Below are 17,985 nucleotides of genomic sequence, written 5' to 3'. Positions count from 1 at the left end.
ATGAAACATGCATTGAGACTGGCCTTACAACCCGCTTTTACTCTCTTTACTCTTCTCTCTTTTCCACCTCAACATTTAGTGGCTTACAGCCCTGCTATAATACTTGCTCTCAGAGATGGGACGATTAGGCACAATTTTGGGCGCGTTTGGTTCTTATACGAGGGCCAACCAAAGCTCATCTGATGCAAGCCACACATGATTGGTTGGGTGTATACACGTGTTCTCGGCAGGCTGGTCCGGTGCAAAAGGAGCTGCTGGGCCTGTCTCTCTCCACGTACGAGATTTTCGTCTGTTCCAATCGAGCCTAGCCACGGTTGTGCAAGCACGCGCGTGCCTGGCGTCTGTGCGTCATGGGAACCAAACAACAAGACCAAACTCACGGATATATATACGATGATCCAAACAAAAGCCTGCTCGCACGCGCTCGATCAGCTTGGCTGCTAGGGCCTGGCTCTGGCTCGTGCAATCCTGGCTGCCCTCGGAAGAGAACCAAACGCGCCCAACTCAAGCTACCGGATTAGCTAAACCTTACAGCGTGCAACATATGTTTGTCAACCAGATAGAAATCATTAGTAATAATATGAAGCCACTCGATGCCATGATCAGGCGGGCCCGCGCTCCCCTCGCCTCCTCCACGGCTTCACCGCCTGTGCTTGCAGCCCGCGGTGCAGCCTTCTGCACACTAGGGCCTCGTTTAGTTCACCCGAAAACTAATTTATTTTTAAAATTTTTCGTCACATCGAATGAAACATTAAATATATACGAAAATAAAAACTAATTGCACAGTTTACCTGTAAATCGCGAGACGAATCTTTTGATCCTAGTTAGTCTATGATTGGACAATATTTGCTACAAACAAACGAAAATGCTACAGTAGCGAAATTCAAAATTCGCATCTAAACAAGGCCTAGCAGTGAAAGTAATTATACATTTCTGTACTATTGTTCTGGTTACTTTTAGAGGATATTGGGCACTGTAAATAAATAAGTTTAAATAGCCAAGGATATTCAGATTATCTACGGTAACAAAATTTATGATAGTTCAACGCAGAGCCAGCCAATAATCACGTATACAGGCATACAGCTAAACCCAATACACGGCCAAAGGAAGCAGACATGCCCAGCAATCAACGACAGTGCGGCAGAGAGTGTAGCTTACCCAACACAGACGCAGGTCTGGCTTACTGGGCCTTCATTTATGGGCTCTAAAAGGCTGAAATCATATGTGGGGACATAAGTTGACCAGCAACTAGGGCCTGGGCCCCAGATCCGGCCCAGTGTCATTCTTCACACCTCCAGACCTGATTTTCGGTGTGCTCCAGCAAGCAGCACCGTGCTCCGTTCACGGAATCACGGTTCACCGCGTTGCCTTCTCTTCTCCGGTTCCACCCCCCGCGCGCGTGCTCGCTCTCGTGGCGCAAACTCGGTGACCGCCGCCGCCGCCGTTCTACGTCAGGTGCCCAGGTCTAGCCTTGCCGGTCCCTTCGCCGGCGACGACCACCCAACCGGTATGCGCACTCCTTCTCTCCCCTTTCTGCTGTGCGAAACTGAGCACCCGAACCCTAACTTAATCTACTTGGGTCTTTGTATTGGGTCTGATCTAATTACAAGTTTATATATGTATTACGCCTACTGGGTCTGCCCCTGATGATATCTGCATTTGGTTTTAGGGAAAAACAATGTGTATTTTTAACCTCGTTATTTGCTGATGTTGCTAGTTGACTGTCTTGTGTTGTAGGTTGTGAGATCAGAAGCCAGAAGTTCAGCTAGGAGTGCATCTTGTTTACCTTTTGCTTAATCATGGACAACACTCAGAATCAACCACTACCACCTGGTGTTGGTACATGGCCGCAGGCTCCTCCCAGTCACCCACCACAATGCGATGCTGATCCGCAGTCTTATCATCCACAATTTGACACTAGACCTGACAATGCTAGTGCCAATAGTAGTGGTAGTGCAGCAAACATTGAGTCAGCTGTCCAGGAGGCTGTTCTTCACGCACAGGTATTCATATCTCCCCAGATTATGTTCTCAGAGTTGCAGTTATGCTTCCGTTTAATTGATATCTGGTAGTTGTTTATGATAACTAGGACATTGAGACCCAGCAAGTCATACAGAATCAAAGGTGTGTTTTGTCCCATTCCATTCTGTACTATAGTTATTAGTAGCTGCTTGATGTTGCTGTTGCATCTTTTTCAATCAGACATGCAAACACAACAAGTGAACCTACAACATATGGAGAAGACTTACTATCGAACCGCCGTGACCCTAGTGCGTTGAAGGTGATTGATCTTGATCGCGAGTCTTTTTCTTCTTTATGGTGTACATATTTCATTAGATTAATCATTTTTTGTTGTCTTGGTTTCTTAGGAGCACTTACTAAAGATGACAGCTGATCATCGTGCAGAGATGGCAAGCAAAAGGGGGAAGCCACTTCATCCAAACAATGGTCATTGTCTTTCTATGATAATGCTTTACCTATTTTTAATTAGTTCCTCCATTTCTAGTTGTCCACTTGTAGAATGTATAAGCAACTATGATGATCTTCATTTTGCATCTGTACTGAGCATTAGTCATGGAGATTAGTAATCTGGTCTCACGACTTATGTATATTTCTGCTAACTGCAGCCATTTTAGTTATCATTTAGTATATATATATATATATATATATATATATATATATATATATATATATATATATATATATATATTTTCTGTTACACAGTCCGTAGCTATGAAGTTGCTGTTTACTTGCTACTTTTCTTCAAGTACATAACGATCTGTTTCCCAAACCTGATGATTGAACATGCTTACAGGCAATTATGAAATTGGCAATGGCTATGGTGTACCAGGAGGTGGTGCTTATTATGCTGCAAACTTGCCAAGTGCTCAAATGAGTATGTCACATCTCTAAATTACTTGTTGCTTCCAGTATTATAAATAAGGGCTAACTAGTGTTATTTTCTTCAGATAAACCTAGAGATGAAACTGATAAAGCAAAATGTGCAAACGATCTCCCTGATTTTTTGAAGCAGAGGTTAAGGGCAAGGGGAATTCTCAAAGATGAGACAGCAAATAAGAACAACATGAGTACACAGACCGTAAGTTGCTAATTTCTTTGGAAACTAAAGTGGGAAAGTGGAAACTAAGTACTGGTTGTTGGGAGAACTTGATCTAGTGCCAGCACAATCTTTTTATTCAGCCGTAGGCAAGTATCATTACCCTGCAGTTGTGTCTGAGTGCCTGAGTCAGGTCTTTTGGTCTTAGTCTTCAGATGTAATCTTCTTCGTTTGTTCCCTGGTTCTGTTCTTTACAAACTTCTGCTGTTTTATGAATGTAAATGGGGTTATCCTTGGTTTGAAAAGAAAAAAATGCTACAGGGGCATGAAAAGATATTATCTAGCATATGAACAAATGAAAACTGTAATGTTGATTGAAAGTGCACTTGCCTACATAAATCCCAAAGAACAGTGGGAAATTTGATGATACTGTCTGAGGATATTTGTTGATACTGAAAAATGTTAGAAAAGATGCCCTTTGTCTTTACCATTAGTTTGCACATATGACAAGGGCTTGATGTGCAATTGATATTTTATCTAGCGCATTTTTGTGTTAATTAATATGTCATTCATTTCGTGCCACTGAATTACAGGTGGATTCTCAACAAAGCCAGAACAAATCTGCGCAAGAGTTGCCTCATGGTTGGGTGAGTTTGTGCCCAAGTACTTTATTTCTTTTTTGGTTATTTTTCTGCTTTGTCACGTGGTTATCAGTTGAAATGTTTAGCCAATAGCCATTATATGTTTTCTTGTCCAGTCCACAGTGCACCAGTACAAGGGGTACCATCAACTGATAACAATTTTCTATTTGTTTTCACTGTGATTTATAGGATAAGAGGATAATAGTTACTACCTTTGTCCAATCATAGGATGCATGCAGCCCTCCCTTTTTATGGATTTGACCTTGAATATATACTGAGATAATTAGATCTGTCACAAAAAATACTTCCACTTCATTATCTTTCAGTAATTTTGTGAACATATAATTGGAAAAGGTAATGTTCAGGGTGTGTGCCGGAGATTGTTTCCATGTCCAAAAGGATAGGTAACAGAGAAGGGTTGTAGTATAGCTGCACAAGAGCTGGTTATTCTGCACTAAGGCTGATTTGTTTTGTTTGGATTCAGGTTGAAGCAAAGGACCTGACAACTGGTGCACCTTACTTCTACAATCAAAGCACCGGAGTTAGTCAATGGGATCGCCCTGGCAGTGTTGTGAATACCATGCAACATCAAGTTTCTCCATCCTTGCCAGAGAACTGGGAGGAGGCAATTGACAAATCAACAGGTAGAAGAGCCAAAGATTCTAATTTATCTCAGACTTGGCTCATGTACATTAGCCCTGAACTTTCAAAGGTTCGATTTTTTCTTTTTGAAATGTCCAGAACTCCAAATGCAAGACCAGAAACTGGCCAGACATTAATCTATAAATAGGAAGCTGAGTTGGACAAGCCATCCTTTAGAACATTTAATAAAATTACATGAGACCTTTTCATGACCTTTGTTGTGTTTTTTAATTGCTTGCTGAGAGTGTGCGTGTGTGATATTACCATCCTCAGTCTAATGTGTCATGTGCATTATTTTAGGCCACAAATACTATTATAATACGAAGACACAGACCACACAGTGGGAACCTCCTTCTGTGAGCACCAGTGTTACACCTCCAGCTTCCACCAACACTGCAATTGAGCCAGTCGCTCAAACTGCAGATATTTGGAACTCTCAAATGCAGAGATGTCTGGGCTGTGGCGGATGGGGGATTGGTCTTGTCCAGCCTTGGGGATACTGCAATCACTGCACAAGGTAATCTGTTTAATCTCATCCATTAAAGTTGATCAAATGTTTTATTGTGAAGCTTGATCTATAATTTATTAATTTTATCCGTAGTCACATAAAACGGGGTCAAAGGCATTGGCCCTCGACTTGGGAACGTTGTCCCCGACCTGGGTACATAGGTTAATAAAAGCAGGGTCATCTTCGACCCCAACGTGTAAAAATCTCTCAAAAGTAGCGTACCACGTTTCGCGGCCCTGTTGACCTGGGAACTTTGTGACTATGATTTTATCTATCTCGAATCTCATATAGATGACATGATTTTGTATATAAGTATACTTTTGGATGGATCTCTGTGATCTAACCTATTCATAATTTTGTCATTGACCGATGTGCTGCAAATATAGCACCAGATCTAATCTTGCATGTTTTGTATGAATCATTGGTAACACCAAATCCAAATGTACAAACATTGAGAAACATAGCTAAGCTGTTTGCTTGTAAATACTCATGGCAGGGTTCAAAATCTTCCTTTTCAACAGTATCCATCTTACACAAGTAATACGATGCACGCCAGTGGTAACAATGCTCCCAAAACTCAGGGGAATGTTTCAGCTAAGGACAGGTATAATAATACAAGCATTTGGGATCGCTGAATGGCTGTGCTTCTTCCATGTGCTCTATACACTGCTTTATGTCTGGCCTCAGCTACTTAAGCAGAAAACTGTCATTTGTTTCCTTTACATGCAGATCAAGCTCAAAACCGCCCTTAGGGAAACCAAACAGAAAAGATCACCGCAAAAGGAACCGCCCCGAGGACGATGAGCTTGACCCAATGGACCCAAGTTCTTACTCAGACGCTCCACGCGGTGGCTGGTACATGACATCTCTCTTCCTTCTCAATTATTATCCAGTTGACTTTCACAAGCTTTCATGGTGTTTGCTGTTAATTATTCTTATTTTAGCTTTGACAACAGAATGTATGAATAATAAATTATGTGCCCCTGTATTAATGGCACTGCACTCTTGCTTTTGCAGGGTTGTTGGTTTGAAGGGTGTTCAACCACGAGCAGCAGATACTACCGCAGCTGTATGTTCTTTGTTTTGCAAGATTTATTCTGTATTATCCCAGTCTGCAGTGGATATTACTAATATTAAGAACTTTGTATCCTGTCATGAAGTTGTATTTTCTCTCTGTAACTCATATGGATATGTTATGGGGGACTCAAGATTATGTGGAGGTCACTTGGCCACTAATAATGGGATTTCCAAACAAACATGAAATAGTATACTATTATTCATCCAGATACCAGACTCTGATTATTTTTATACTCGGAATTATGAGGCCTCATTTTTTATGTTCTAATTTTAATTTCAGGGACCTTTGTTCCAGCAAAGACCATATCCCTCACCAGGTGCTGTGTTGAGAAAAAATGCAGAGGTAGCAACCCATGGCAAGAAACGTGGTATGGCTCCGATAACAAAAAGAGGAGATGGCAGCGATGGACTTGGGGAGGCAGATTAGTCTTTTGCTGAACTGAAATGTTGTGCGATCAGAATATCCTCGGTGGTTTTGTCTCAGGAGCTGCTCAGCCATCGTTGCACGCCTGAAGAAAATCAGATAGTCTACGACTGCCAGTTTTGAAACGAGGAAACTCACTTCAGTTCACAGAAACTCACTACAGTTCACAAGGTTCTGCAGCTAGATTAATAGCTATAATGTACTTGCTGGGCCTAGAGGAGCGATGTGAGCTCACCGCGGTTTGATGATGACATTCACTGAGCTTACCGTGATTTGCTAATGACATTCACTGTGCCCTTGGTGTAAATTTTATATTCGCCTGTAATTAATTGGAAAGAAAGTGATTTCTACGTGAGGAATTACTTTTGTGGAGTGATGAATCATTCTGTCCATGCACGTAGCCAGTAAAAACATCGAGCATGTTTCGACGTAGCATCTTGTTGTGCTAATTATCTCAATGAAACACTACTACTCTCTTTGTTCCAAATCAAACTGTAGTCAGTTTTAGACTTGTTCCAAGTTAAACCTTATAAATGTGGATCAAGTTTATAGAAAACATCAAACTAGATTTATTAGATATATTATAGCGTATACAGTGTATATATTAGATATTGCAGAACGAACAGATTAATATAAACTTGATTAATGTTAGACAAGTTTGATTTATGATAATGCTAACATGACTTGCAATTTGGAATGAAGAGAGACTCACCTCAGTCAATTGACTTGCAGTGAAGTAGCTTGGGGACATTGGAAGCAAGAAAGACACTATTATTATTAGATTAGATGCCTTACTGTGGTTGTATTGTTTGAGGCCTTATTTAGTTCTCACTCAAAAACTTTTCGCCACATCACGTCGAATGTTTGGACACATGCATTGAGCATTAAATATAGATAAAAAACAAATAACTATACAATTTACATGTATTTTGCAAAATGAATATTTTAAACCTAATCAGTTTATAATTGGATACTAACTGCTATAGTTATAAATGTGTTACAATACCCAAAAACTTTTATTTTCACGAACTAAACAAGGCCTGACTTAGTAGCTTGGGGACATTGGAAGCAAGAAAGTCATTATTACATGCCTTGACTGTGGTTGTATTGTTCATGGACGGAGTCTCAATTAACACGATAACCACCTTTTGAGCATGCAAAAATCCCCAGTTTTAAGTGCTTGTCAATAGTAAGGCGTTTGGAGTGACTTTACTAATCTCAAGATATACCAGCTCAATCTTTTAGAGACCCATAGAGGTAGAGTGTGTAGGTATCTATAAGCATTTACGTCTACACTAAGACTCACAAAAAGGGAGAAATGTAACAAAAAGAAACTAGTTTAATGAACCACTCCAAAGAAGAGTAATGCTTGTTATAAAAAAACTTAAACCAATAAAACAATATAAATATTGTAGATTCCATTCTAAGAAAAAATAATGCATTATTGCCAAAAAAAACTTGTTGGAGTAATAAAGCAATCTGCTTTTGGAGAATATGTCTCGATATCTGGAGTCACCATAAAGGAAAAACTTGTTTAAATCATGAACAATCTACTGTTAGAGAATTTGATGTCTCGACATTTGGAAAACACATGCTGCAAATTTAGGATAAAACCTACCATCATCAACCTCGAGATAACCGCTCAGTCCAGTTTCTCAGGAGATGCTCATAAAGTAGGATGTTTGTGCGTGCTCTCATAAGGTGACTAGTGAGCGCACATACATTTGCAAATATCCATGTTTATTCTGTGACTCGTAAAAAGAGATAAATATATCGTATAGGGATATAATCCATTGGCCATTTAACAAGAATAGCATGGAGAAGAGGCCTATATAGTAGCAAATGAGACCTTAGTCATCTAAAAATTATTTCATTTAGGCTGAATGAGTATTACACATCGCTGAGACGCTAGTATTCCCTCCTCTCAAAGCCATCATCTCTAAGTTTTGTCTCATTTTTCACCAATTTCGGTAACCTAGAGCCCTAACATCAGTAATTACATTAGGATAAAAGATATGCCAAAATTAACATATATTATAAAAAATTCAAATTATCATGTTGGTGCATTACTATTGACATCCAATCTACAATATTAGTAATTACTTTGACTTCACCGTAGAATGTTTGAATCTTAGTCATTATAAGTGAAAATTTGCACAAATATTGAATAAGGCCCTGTTTGGTTCCCCTCGCTAAATTTTAGTCAACTAAAATTATTTTAGCTACTTTTGAATGACTAGTGAATTAAACTATTTTAGTTCATTTTTAGTCAGTGTGTTTAGAACTTTAGCTACTAAGTGACTGTAGTTTAGCTAGCTAAAATTTAGTAAGGGGAACCAAAAATGCCCTAAGTAATTTTGATTTTGATAACAAATCTAAGGATATTTTTTCCACTTAACTAAATACTCCTATATAGTAAATCAATATCAGTGAGAGTGTGAACATTAAAAATCAAGCTATAGAATTATTTTGTAACAGAGTTTAGTACACGGCTTAATTTTTTCGTGCAGCTTCTGATCGAGGAGTGGCTGTGGCTGCAGCTGTTTTTAGCCATAGCAATTGATTTCTTGCAGCCACAGCTGCAGCTAAAATAAGCTGCAGTGAGCACGGCCAAGACTTGTGCGAACTTCCCTTGCAAAACAGAACAAAAATTCAGTAAAACGACGGAAAAAAGAAAAGAAAAAAAAGAAGGCCCTCCCGTCCGTCGCTAATCCCGATCCCGATCTCCAAGCAAACCCATCTCCCCGGCTGTCCCCCACTCGCCGATCCAGATCTCCTCCACCTCTCCACTCCCCCACTCCAACCGGACGCCCTCCGCCGTCGCCGGCGGCGGTCGAGCCACACGCGCGCGCCGCAGTGGAAGCCGGAGCGGGCGCCGGCAATGGAGCAGCTGCGGACGATCGGGCGGGAGCTGGCGATGGGGTCACAGGGCGGGTGGGGGCAGTCCAAGGAGTTCCTCGACCTCGTCAAGTCCATTGGCGAGGCGCGCTCCAAGGCGGAGGAGGACCGCATCATCGCGCGCGAGCTCGAGCACCTCAAGCGCCGCCTTGCGGACCCCGACGTGCCACGCCGCAAGATGAAGGAGCTCCTCCTCCGCCTCGTCTACGCCGAGATGCTCGGCCACGATGCCTCCTTCGGCCACATCCATGCCGTCAAGATGACCCACGACGAATCGCTCCCGCTCAAACGAACCGGCTACCTCGCCGTCGCGCTTTTCCTCGATGAGCGCCACGACCTTGTCATCCTCGTGGTCAACACCATCCAGAAGGACCTCAGGTCGGACAACTACCTCGTCGTCTGCGCAGCGCTCACCGCCGCGTGCCGCCTCATCGGTGAGGAGGCCATCCCTGCCGTGCTGCCCCAGGTCGTAGAGCTGCTCGCGCACCCCAAGGAGGCTGTGAGGAAGAAGGCCGTCATGGCACTACACCGGTTCTACCAGCGATCACCCTCCTCCGTCTCCCACCTTGTCTCCAACTTCCGGAAGGTCTGGCACTTTTCCCCTTCATTTTTATGGTGCTAAATCCATATTTTATTGTAGTATAATAACTGACCGAAACCGATATTGAATAGTTCATAATGATCACGCATAAGCTACAATTTTGTCTCAAAGGCACCTTACTGCCAATTCTGTTCAAGATGAGTGTTAGTATGCATTTAGAAATGTCCTTTTTCACATTCCTTTTGTTTAGGATGTCACTCAAGGTTGCAAATTTGGACCAAATATGCATGGAATGTGCAGTACATTTACTTATGTTCTTAAATTCTTGCAAGATAGAATAACTTTTCTTATCTTAAAAAAAAAGAATAACTTTTCTTATCTTGATCTCTGCACGGAGCAGTGAGGTTCTGAATTTATTTGTTGCTATACAGAGGCTCTGTGATAATGATCCCGGGGTGATGGGTGCAACTCTATGCCCCCTCTATGACCTGATTTTGGAGGAACCAAATTCGTACAAGGATTTAGTTGTTAGTTTTGTTAACATCCTAAAACAAGTTGCGGAGAGGAGGCTTCCGACTTCCTATGATTATCACCAAATGCCCGCACCGTTTATTCAGGTATGTGAGTTAAATTAAACATGATTTATTTGTTAGGTGTTGCTAGGTTGCCAGTGCGAGTTATGCTTCTTCTATGGGTTTAAGCCTTCACTTGTCAGTTGTCACCATTCTATCTGCCTTAGATTTCATTTCTGTTATCTGCAGATAAAACTATTGAAGATACTTGCTGTGCTTGGTAGTGGTGATAAACAAGCAAGTGGGCATATGTACACCGTATTGGGTGACATATTCAGGAAGGGTGACACTGCGAGCAACATTGGCAATGCTATACTGTATGAATGCATATGCTGTATTTCATCCATTTTCCCAAACCCTAAGATGCTAGAGGCTGCAGCAGAAACAACATCAAAGTTTCTGAAGGTTTGCACATGATCTTTATTATGGGAAAAAAATAAATAAATGGCATGTTGTGTTCTTTGGAGGCTAACTTAATCATCCCTTCCATTGATTGCAGAGTGATAGTCATAATCTTAAGTACATGGGCATTGATGCTCTTGGCCGGCTAATAAAAATAAATCCAGATATTGCAGAAGAGCACCAGCTGGCTGTCATTGATTGCTTAGAGGTGAGGGATGTGCCATGTGAAGCACTAAAAATGTATGATAAACATTGATTCTGTGATACATTGCTGCCATCCATAGCGTTCATCCCTGTAACATGTTTCTTGATGCAAGAGAAGAAGACAGCCATTTTATTGTAGTCATGTTCTAGTTTCAGAACTTAACACAAGGAATGTTTTATTTTTTCAGTTTATTACGTCCAACCTTGGTATACATATTTCTTTGTATCAGTGATTTAGCATATTTTTGTTACTGTGTTTTGTCAGTACAACTCTCAATTTATCACTCACTGTGTAATCTGTGAATAGGACCCAGATGATACTTTGAAGCGCAAGACCTTTGAGCTTCTTTATAAGATGACAAAGTCAACAAATGTTGAAGTGATTGTTGATAGGATGATTGAGTACATGATCAATATAACTGATCATCATTACAAGACAGAAATTGCATCACGTTGTGTTGAACTTGCAGAGCAATTTGCGCCTAGCAATCAGTGGTTCATCCAGGTAATTACATGAGTACTGGCATAAATATTGTGAAGCATCTTTTGTTGCTTCTTGAGAGCTGAACCTTTTCTTCCTCTACTATTTTCTTACAGACCATGAACAAAGTCTTTGAGCATGCTGGAGATCTTGTCAACATCAGAGTGGCACACAATTTGATGCGGCTAATTGCTGAAGGCTTTGGAGAGGAGGATGAAGGTGCTGACAGTCAGCTAAGATCATCGGCTGTATGTACTCTCAGCGCCAAACTTTTATTGTAGCCACTTTCTTAACGTGAGACATGATTACTTTGGATAAATACACCTTCAATTCTAATTTTATCCCCCAGTTCTCTTGAAATTTCGAAAACAAAAGGATTTACCTTGATTTAGCTTGATAAATTCACTTTAGTTGACCAATGACCGTACAGAGATAGGCTGAATTGGGAAACTTAGCTGGCCCAAAGTGAATAGTTCCTGGATTCTAACTTGACTGTTGAAGGAAATTTCCAATCTTTCATGCTTCAATTCGTGCTATTATGTTCAACTTTATTCTAGAGTATGTAAACAATGTTTTATATAGCCACAATTGAACCTCCTTTTCCCATGTCTTCTCTGCTTGATCTGCCAGTGCCAATAACTTTTTTTTACTACTAAAGGAAACACTTTTTTTGTGCTTAAACAGGTAGATTCCTATCTCCGCATTGTCGGAGAGCCAAAGCTTCCTTCTTCGTTCCTGCAGGTAATTATTTTCCTTGTCCTTTCTATTCCAAATTATAGTTTTGGGATATTTCATGTTGATTCATTTTATGTTCAGATAATATGCTGGGTTTTGGGGGAATATGGAACAGCAGATGGAAAATATTCTGCATCTTATATTATCGGGAAGTTGTGTGATGTGGCAGAGGCCCACCTCACTGATGACACTGTCAAGGTATGCTTTTTGTAGCATAGCTCATGTTTCATTGATCACTTGCCTTAGCCTCCTTATATCTTGCATGCTCTATGCTGAAATATTACAATAGGTTCTAGTTAAGGTATTCTGCCATTCAGTTCTGTGGTTGTTAAAAAACTCGAGTTTGGTTTGATAATCTGAAATTGCCCCTGGAGATACTTTCTGGTTAAGCATCTCCACCAGATCTCTTACATTACATCTCATATAAGTTGTTTTAGGAGAGTATCTTAAAATCAGTTTAGGATATAATAGAGTACTGTTGTAGCAGATTACCTAAAACTTTTCTCATATATTTATTTAGGGATAGGGGAGGGGGTGTTGTCTTCTTTACTTAGGAGAAAGGGTTGTTCTTTTAGGAGATCTCTTAAAATTTATAGGTATGGGAGATGAGATAGGATATCTGGTGGAGTTTTTTTTTTTTTTTTTTTTTTTTTTTTTGCAATTTAAAGAGTACAGCACATGCCACATTGTTGGATAATCTGAAACTTGGTATGGAGTTCAATCTATTGATCAACTATTTAGCGGTACTGTGTGGACTTTGGTATTGCCAATGCCAAGTTGAAACTCTATGCCCAATGTGACATATAATCGGTTCCAAAAATGATGCAATTGTAGAATAGTGTTAAGTCAAAGTATCTCAAGTTTGACCAAATTTATATAAGTACCATTATATGGGTCATGAAACATATTTTCATAGTGTACCTATCTGAAGTCATGCATGCTGATACTGTTTTCTATAAAGTTAGTGAAACTTAAGATAGTTTTCTAACCCGACCTAGAATTGCATTTTTTTTGGACCAAGACAGTATATGTTTTTTCCTATATATAACATGTTTCGATGTTACTGACCACACTTTACAGGACTGAATGTTTTTCCTTCACATGCGAAAAAAAATCATCTAGTCTGTTTATTCCAGAGAAGTAGAAACACTTTATAGGACACTGGCTATTACTGATTATTTCTTCTGGAAGTTTATGCTCTGTTGTTGATGTCTTTTTGTATTATTGACGTACATTGTTATTGTTTACTTGATTTTTCTTATTTAAGGCGTATGCGATCTCAGCAATTCTGAAGATATTTGCGTTTGAAATCGCACTTGGAAGGAAGATTGATTTGCTGCCTGAGGTAAATGAACATCTGCAACTTTTTTTGCATCATCTGATTTCGGTGACTATCTGTAACAATTTAATATATCAGCTTTAGTCTGTTTCAAGCCAGACTGTTTCATTACATGTGTCTTCACATTCACCGAAAGAGGATCATGTTTCTCATGAAATTATAAAATAAGAATAGTTATGAGCTCATGGACATGCATTTTCTTATTCTATTCTCCTGTTTGGTTCATTGCTTTTGCGAGTGCTGCTATTTTTGAAGACACGAGTTTTGGTTGAAAACGGGCGGTAATGTCAAGCATTGTTGGACGATTGACTATATAAAGCAGTCACGAGCATTCAGCTCTTTATATATCCTCGGATGCTTGCATCGCATATGATTTCATGACAATCTTTACTAAAATATTTATTATCATTATATTCGCTGTCAGGGAACCACATGTATATTTAATCTATTACATGATTTAGCACTAGATGAATAAAGGAAATTATATATATATAATCTATGATAGGAATCACACATGTATATGATGTAAATATGATTCCCATGCCAAGGAGGCCCTACTGATGAAATCATTAATAAACTTCAGGCACAAAAGCAGAACTTTTAACTTTAATTGTGGATTCGGTAGCAGTTTTTTAGTTTCTATTTTAAATATCTATAAATATTCTCTGTTCTTGCAGTGTCAAACACTGGTAGATGAATTGTCAGCTTCACATTCAACAGACTTGCAGCAACGTGCATATGAGCTACAGGCTTTACTAGGCTTGGACAAAAATGCTGTTGAAAGTGTTATGCCTGCAGATGCAAGTTGTGAAGATATTGAGGTAGTGTTATGTCATCCTTCTAAACGAACCTGATTTTTCTATTATCTAGTTTGCTTTCTTCGAGATGTGAATGTTTGGGCATATCTTTTCCTGTTTTTACACACATTTCTCACATGCGTGGTGTTGGAATATAAGTGAATTGCCCACCTCTCCCCATCAGCTTAAGCTTTTGGGTTGAACTGGTCGGTGCATGCAACTCAATATGGTATCAGAGCCAGAGGTCTCGAGTTCGAATCTTGGTTAGCGCAATTAAATAAAATAATTGCTGCTTGCTCCTATTCCACGTCTGAGGCCTGAGGGAGCCTCCATGTGAGGGGGAGTGTTGGAATATAAGTGAATTGCCCACCTCTCCCCATCAGCTTAAGCTTTTGGGTTGAACTGGTTGGTGCATGCAACTCAATATGTGGTACAGACCCACATTTCCCTATAGGTCAGTTTACATTATTTAGGGCATTATACGTTTATTTTTTTATTTTTGGTTAGAGAGGTACTCTGAGGTGAATTTTATGTCCTTATGTTGTTTGAATTGTTATTGCTAAATCTATTCTGTTAGAGAGCTTTATAATCGTTCTTTTTTTAGTTAGCGAAGAGAAACAAAAGGGTAAAGTGCACCGGTGATCCTCAAACTTGTTAGGGGTGGGTGTGGGGGTATCTAGGTCTTAATCTTAAGAAGATTTACATCCCTATACTTATTGATTGCGCCGCTCAAGCTCCAAATGTCATCAATCAACAACTGTGTATGTGGCACATGTGATAGAATTAGGAAGATGATGCTAGGGATTTAGCATGTAGGTTGCACTCTAATTTTTATTTTCTACTGGCTGCCACGTGTGTCCCAACAATGATATGGATAATGATGAAAAAATCAGGGTGACATGAATGTCAAGTAGGCCAACCACAATCAGCATCAGCACTGATTAGTGAGGTTTGGACCTTGAATGAGATAATTAGCTGATGTGGGAACCTAGAACTGCTAATTATTAATTTGAGGGCCTATGTGACACTCCTGAACAAGTCCTGCTTGGCACAGCTCCAGCTTCGAGATCCAGGTTGGATTTGTAATTTGTTGACTAAAATAAAGTGGTTTAAATATTTATATTTGGCCATAATGTAGAAAAATGATTCATATAAATGCTCTCGATCTACCTCCTCTAGTCCCTAGATTTCTTGGAGCTACAAATACTTGGATTCCTTGAAGCTGGAGCTCTGCCACACCACCAAACAGGCCCCTGTTGCATTTTCCCAAAATGAAATATTGTTTTCTAGCTCAATGTTATGGCCCCATGCCATGGTCCCATCTTTCTCCTAAGACCCCTCTCTTAAGCTATTGCCAGTTTCTTTTTCATCTGAGGGTGTTCGGATTTAAGGATATAGCGATCGCCAATTGGGATAGGAGTGATGAGGTTAATCCTAACCCTACAACTTTTCCCTAGCCCACATTCAAGTCCTCTTATCTCTTCCCAAGTCATAGCCCTGTCCTCATATATTCCTAAAATCCTCAATGTTGGTTGAGATTCCAAGTGACCAAATGTGGTTATTTTGAGTTTTCATGCACGTGGATCTTCCCTTCTACTTTTTATAAAGAGTAATAATCTTGTAAATTTATGTCTATTGCAGGTCGACAGAAACCTCTCATTTCTAAACAGTTATGTGCAGCAAGCCTTGGAAAATGGTGCGTCCCCTTACATTCCAGAGAGTGAACGCTCTGGTGTTATAAGTGTTGGCAGCTACAGAAGCCAAGAACAACAGGAAACATCTGCCCATACTCTTAGATTTGAGGCCTATGAGATGCCTAAACCTTCGTTGCCACTAGCAACTTCACAAACAAGCATTTCCACACCAACTACTGACCTGGTTCCAGTTCCAGAGACAGGCTACTATAAGGAAGACCATCAAACATCAAGGTCTCAACCACCAGGTGATGCAGTTTCTGGTGAGTTTGGTGTCAAACTTCGCCTTGATGGGGTTCAAAAGAAATGGGGAAGGCCAACATATTCCTCTTCTACACCCTCAAGCTCGACGTCTAGTCAACAAACTACCAATGGGACCTCTCATTCCGATGGGGGAGGGTCAAGTTCGCAGCCACGGGAGTCCTCGTATGGTTCTAAGAGACAGCAGGGCACAGAAGTTTCAGCAGAAAAGCAACGGCTGGCTGCTTCACTTTTTGGTTCGGCAGCAGCTAAAGCTGATAGGAAAGCACAAGCTTCTAGAAAGACAGCAAAGGACAGTCCCTCAACTGAGAAAGTAGCTACCACTAATGTGACTGCCCAGCCTGTTAAGGAGCAAGTAATCCCTGCTGCACCACCGCCTGATCTGCTGGATCTGGGTGATGAGCCAGTTTCATCAAATCCTCCATTGGCTGATCCTTTCTCACAGTTAGAGGGGCTTCTTGGACCAGCATCGGCTGCTCCGGTGCTTTCTGGAACTCCGGCTACCGGCGCTTCCAAAGCACCAGATCTGATGTCAATCTTCTCAGATGATGTACCAACTGGAGTGGCTAGTGGATCCACCGATCCCACTCTAGGTGATGTTAATTCGACGAGCTCCCACAAAGGAGCAACTGCAGTGGCTTCAAAGAAGGGTCCAAGCCTTCAAGATGCCTTGCAAAAGGATGCTACTGCACGGCAAGTAGGCGTGACACCAACAGGGAACAATCCCAATCTCTTCAAGGACTTGCTAGGCTAAAGAGGACAGTAGGACACACCATATGCTCCGTGTGTCTTTGGGTAAATGGAGTTCATCTCCAACATGGTTCCATCAATGAAACAGTGATGATCTCGCTGTTTGATCAGCATAGGAAAAAAAGGGTTACAAGGGCTATATTTGTTTGAGAGTCAGAATACACGACCTATCTCCTTTCCAATTGGGAGGGGGTTGCACTGTTGAGATTTGTGGATGGTTGCGGGTATTTTTCCTTTAACCTCTTGTAATTTTGTGCTGAGACTAGTGTACATGTGTTTACATTACATGATGTGTAATTTGTACATGAGACCGTGGTCCAGAAGCGTGTGCTGGCGCTTTTTTGTTCAGCTGGGAGGGGCCTGCTCATCTGTGCTTTTATAGTTTACCATATTTGATGATTGATATACACTACAGTAGCTGGGCATTGGAAAGTATAATAATAATTGGTGTCATTATCTGTAACTGGGTGGAATAAAATGTTAAATGTGTAAGGTTGTTGGTCGCCTTGTTTTAGCTGATAAAAACCGTTGCCGGATTTTTACAACTTTTAGCTGTCGAGAAGTATTGCCATCATGTTTTTCTTTTCGAATTCATTCAGGCCTGGTTGCAGCGAAGTATAGGACCATAGGGTATTCCTTTATTTTGCTCATATAAAGGTGATCTGGTTCTGTTTATTGCAGAGCCTAGCTAGTTGAGATCCCTGTTTTTTATTTCTTGGGCGTCTCAAGTTGGTCGATGGAGATCTAATGGCGTAGCCGGCTGTGACCGCTATGCATCAAGTCGCGGGCCATACTGCGACTGTGGGCCGACGCCCGACGGGCCCGGGCGTTGGGGTGCCTAGGCCACGCACTAACCCAGGCCGGCAAACACCCACGTATCTGCATGTGCATCCCCAGTGACGTACCCTGCTTGACTCAGTCGAGTTGTGTGTATGATCCAGTATAGTACTCCGTAGTGGTA

The 17,985-nt window shown here is 40.8% G+C and overlaps 2 protein-coding genes across 2 annotated transcripts; both read left to right on the top strand.

Annotated features, from left to right (window-relative positions):
- Positions 1,325–6,744, top strand: LOC8059354 (E3 ubiquitin-protein ligase Smurf1). Its single transcript, XM_002458938.2, has 14 exons — positions 1,325–1,507; positions 1,738–2,003; positions 2,090–2,124; positions 2,203–2,281; positions 2,370–2,448; positions 2,816–2,896; positions 2,970–3,100; positions 3,652–3,705; positions 4,184–4,343; positions 4,642–4,858; positions 5,346–5,453; positions 5,579–5,704; positions 5,867–5,918; positions 6,207–6,744. Exons 2-14 carry the CDS (start codon positions 1,800–1,802, stop codon positions 6,351–6,353), a joined length of 1,473 nt encoding a protein of 490 aa, XP_002458983.1. The 5' UTR covers positions 1,325–1,507; positions 1,738–1,799; the 3' UTR covers positions 6,354–6,744.
- LOC8059353 (AP-4 complex subunit epsilon) lies at positions 8,997–17,372 on the top strand. Its single transcript, XM_002458937.2, has 11 exons — positions 8,997–9,834; positions 10,221–10,406; positions 10,551–10,766; positions 10,861–10,971; positions 11,275–11,472; positions 11,565–11,696; positions 12,133–12,189; positions 12,265–12,381; positions 13,451–13,528; positions 14,200–14,343; positions 15,961–17,372. Exons 1-11 carry the CDS (start codon positions 9,232–9,234, stop codon positions 17,026–17,028), a joined length of 2,910 nt encoding a protein of 969 aa, XP_002458982.1. The 5' UTR covers positions 8,997–9,231; the 3' UTR covers positions 17,029–17,372.

This window comes from Sorghum bicolor, chromosome 3 (genome assembly GCF_000003195.3).
Source record: "Sorghum bicolor cultivar BTx623 chromosome 3, Sorghum_bicolor_NCBIv3, whole genome shotgun sequence".
Lineage (NCBI taxonomy): Eukaryota > Viridiplantae > Streptophyta > Magnoliopsida > Poales > Poaceae > Sorghum > Sorghum bicolor.
The sequence above is the reverse complement of the archived record's forward strand: the minus strand, read 5'-3'. Positions and strand labels throughout refer to the sequence as shown.

Coding starts and splice junctions, on each gene's coding strand:
- LOC8059353 (XM_002458937.2), top strand. CDS start 9,232: ATGGAGCAGCTGCGGACGATCGGGCGGGAGCTGGCGATGGGGTCACAG. Junction 10,407..10,550: donor TGCCCGCACCGTTTATTCAG/GTATGTGAGTTA, acceptor TGTTATCTGCAG/ATAAAACTATTGAAGATACT. Junction 12,190..12,264: donor TTCCTTCTTCGTTCCTGCAG/GTAATTATTTTC, acceptor TTTTATGTTCAG/ATAATATGCTGGGTTTTGGG.
- LOC8059354 (XM_002458938.2), top strand. CDS start 1,800: ATGGACAACACTCAGAATCAACCACTACCACCTGGTGTTGGTACATGG. Junction 2,897..2,969: donor CTTGCCAAGTGCTCAAATGA/GTATGTCACATC, acceptor TATTTTCTTCAG/ATAAACCTAGAGATGAAACT. Junction 5,454..5,578: donor AATGTTTCAGCTAAGGACAG/GTATAATAATAC, acceptor CTTTACATGCAG/ATCAAGCTCAAAACCGCCCT.